Genomic DNA, 3,539 nt, shown 5'->3' with positions numbered 1-3,539 from the left:
CAACATAGTTCCGATTTCATACTTCTACTACAGCATCAATACATTTGTTATTTCTTACTTATTACATAACAGCACATTATAAACTCATACAATATTGAAGCTAGAGGACAACTAACCCCCGTATTCATTTTAAAGTTGAGGAAGCTCATACCAGAGATGTTAGAAACTTGTCATGAGTTTCTAGAATTCAATTCTTTTTTAAGTCAACAAATTAAACTAGATTTCTCCCTTGTGGCTGCTGTCTGACTAGACGAATAATAAGCAGTACACAGAATCACTAGTTTATGACTTGGGCTTTTTCCAGTATAATTCAGTTCATGTGATTTCTATGCAAGTTTCTGTTGAAAATAATTCTGGCCACACAATAGTATGATGGTAAATGAAAAGAAGACAACAAAATACTTCAGTGAATACTTAAATCCAGGTGCTCCGTTTTAATGTGTAGATAAATCATGTAAATTAGAGAGGAATTTAAGAAAATTTTTTAAGAAATAACAACTTTAGGTAGGCGATTGTAAGGAAGATAACAGTCATGCATGCCAAGGCCACGTGATTCCTCCACAGGCCCCAAGGTGAAAGGTCAATGCCCTGGTTTATCAAGAATTCCTCGCCAGTACATCTGAAATTCAACAGAAACAGAATATGACTTCAATCTTATCATCTGTCCAATGTTACTCAATATATTCATTGTTCTTTCATTAAAGAAGCCTATAGGTTATCAAGCCTAAAATAACTATCCCTTCATATAAAATTGGTAACAATGAGTGCTTACAATTCTCCTAGATATCACACTAAGCAACCTGCACATAACACTTTAGTTAATTCCTAAAACACCCCGATGGGGTAGATATTATACACATTTAAGATATGAGGAGTCTAAGGTTCAAGGAACTTAGTCAAGTTCACAGACTCACATTTGAAGTAAGTCGCCTCTCCAGATTCATTTGTATCCAAATCTATGATGCTGCTCCTCTCTTCAAAGGGCAGAAACATTTATCAGGTAATTTTTCACTTACTCCTGATGTGGAAAACCTCAGCTTTAACAGGTGACCTCTAAGGCCTTTACAAAGATGATCAAAGCTTCTTTATAGAACTCATTACCCACAAACCACCCATACAACAAAGGCAGGCTCAGAATTCCAAAGCTAGGAGAAAGGTGAGGAAGGGCTTCCTGCCACAGTTGTACTTGGTCAGATCTTTTACCAAGAGTGGAGTGAGCATCTCAGATGCTTGGCTACAAGACCTCACCAGCAGCCCAGTTATCAGGTGTAGGCCTTGTAGCTGGAGGACAGCAGGATGGAGTACCCTGCCATAGGTGAGACAAGCACTGGGTACTAAAAATACCTTGCACAGACACAACTATTAACTGGTACCATTTTTGTATGACTCTCGAATTTACTAGTTCCAAAATAATGTCATACCCAGATCAAAAGAGCGTGAGTGGGCAGAATAAAGAAAACTTCTCTTCATACAGGTTTTGGAAATACATGGACCCTTGAACAACACAGGGAGGGGAGGTTAGGGGAACTGACACTCCCCACAGATGAAAATCCACTTATAACTTCTGACTCCCCCTTAATTTAACTACTAATAGCATATTGTTGACTGGAAGCCTTACACATAACATAAGCAGTTGATTGATACATATTTTGTAGGTTATCTCTATTATATACTGTATTCCTACAATAAAGATAGAATGTTATTTTAAAAATCATAAAGAAGAGAAAACACATTTACAGTATTTCCTGAAAAATATCTACGTATAAGAGATTAAATATGTGTTGTTCAAGAATCAACTCTACTTCAAAATAGCAATTTGTGCTATTATTCAAAATTACTTCTGTTCTACTGGAATGGTCATGAGATTTAGAATACCAGCATTCTCTTTCCTCTCATTAATTACAGTATCAAAATCAAACCATTAAGAATAATTACCGAAAAGGAAAGTGTTATTTAATTTTTAAAACAACATCCTCTAGGGCCGGCTAAATGGCTCAGTTGGTTAAGAGCTCGCTCAAGAGTGCAAGCTCTGAGCAACAGCAGTTAGAGTCCCGGTCCCAGCTGAGCTGCCAGGATGGCTCAGCTTAAAAAAAAAAAAAAATCCTCTAATTTTATTAAAACCTCATTTGGTTTGATACTTCATTGCTTAAAAAAAAAAATGAGATTTCCTTCTCGGCTTACTGAAATATGTGTTTCTTTCTCTAGAGGATACATCCTTCAATAGGTAGTATTCCAAGTCAGTTTAAAAATATAAAACTGTGCAGTTTGATTTCATGAAGTCTCATAAATGGAGGAAGAAGGCGCACGTGCCAGGACTGGCAGGAAAAGGTTCACTCCCTTTCCGCTTCTGCTGCCCTTCTAGATCTTACTACGGACAGTGGGTTGGGCTCACAGGAAGCCATAGTTTACGGATCCATTCACGTCAAATAATCCACACAGTGCAGATACTGCAAGGCCTTGCTAAGATACCAAAGCAGCTCATTTCAAACTCTAATGTTCTGAAAATCTAACTCACACCCACAATCAAAACAGCAAAAGGAACTTTTAAAGAGTCCAAAACAACACATAAGAACCATTTCTCCATCATAAATACAATTTGACCATAGTAGAATACCTACAAATTGTACAGCACTTTCACATGCATTAATAAACAACTTGCTTTACAGATAAGAAAACAAAGGCTCACAAAAGTCACGGTCCTGAAAGGACTCACCCCAGCTCTGAGCCCAGTGGCCGTTCTACATCACACCACACAGTAAGCAAACCCTTTAGGACACTGAGTGCACACTTACATTGCAAAGCTACAGGTATTGTTTGCTGTTACATTGAGTCCCGGGCAGAAGTTCTGTCCCAAAAATTCATTATGCTGCAAAGCCTGAAACACAAGGTGCAGTGGGAGTGGGGAAAGGTAAATAGTTTTAAATTTCAAAAAGTTTCCAAAAAAGTATCACAATCGCATCCTCCTAGTTTAACTTTATTGTTATTTTTGAAAACAAACCAAGCTTCACATTCACAGCCTTTGTCACACCAAAGCAAGTACAATGAGTTTTCCTGACAATCAAGAGGCCTAGAGGTGGGATTTTGGCTTCTAATACAAAAGAAATAAAGTATTTGGCCAAGAGGGGAGACCTCTGGCTTTGTGATCCCAGAGATCCTTCCTCCTTCTCTTCCCAATGTTGTAACATCATAAACACTATAATTAAAATGATACAGTGGCACTCAATGACTTGTTAATTCATGATAACATCTTTTATATCATTCTTGTTTGTTTTAATCAAAACCATTTAGAATTCTAGGGCATCAGAAACTCAAGTATACTAAAACACAGATATTTTTCTTTGGAATTGATTAGATTTTCAAGCAAATAATGGCTGTGAATATGATAAGGTTGGTTTTGCTTCTAATATGCCTTTCAATATAAAACATGTATTCTAAGGGCCGGCAGAGTGGCTCAGTTGGTTAAGAGCTCGCTCAAGAGTTTGAGCTCTGAGCAACAGCGGTTCGAGTCCAGCCCGAGCTGAGCAGCCACTGAGCTGCCA

At 37.8% G+C, this 3,539-nt stretch overlaps 1 protein-coding gene across 1 annotated transcript in view; it reads right to left on the bottom strand.

Annotated features, from left to right (window-relative positions):
• Positions 1-406: 406 nt before the first annotated feature.
• The window catches only part of LOC109377043 (ATP-binding cassette sub-family G member 2-like), a 63,491-nt gene continuing 60,358 nt past the window's right edge, over positions 407-3,539 (bottom strand). The window contains exons 12-13 of the mRNA XM_019633260.1: positions 2,793-2,875; positions 407-619 (exon numbers count right to left, since the gene is read on the bottom strand). Coding sequence (XP_019488805.1) covers positions 472-619; positions 2,793-2,875 — 231 coding nt within the window. The 3' untranslated portion in view covers positions 407-471. The remainder of the gene's footprint in view (positions 620-2,792; positions 2,876-3,539) is intronic.

The sequence above is a fragment of the Hipposideros armiger genome, unplaced genomic scaffold, assembly GCF_001890085.2.
Source record: "Hipposideros armiger isolate ML-2016 unplaced genomic scaffold, ASM189008v1 scaffold_1266, whole genome shotgun sequence".
Classification (NCBI taxonomy): Eukaryota; Metazoa; Chordata; class Mammalia; order Chiroptera; family Hipposideridae; genus Hipposideros; species Hipposideros armiger.
The sequence above is the reverse complement of the archived record's forward strand: the minus strand, read 5'-3'. Positions and strand labels throughout refer to the sequence as shown.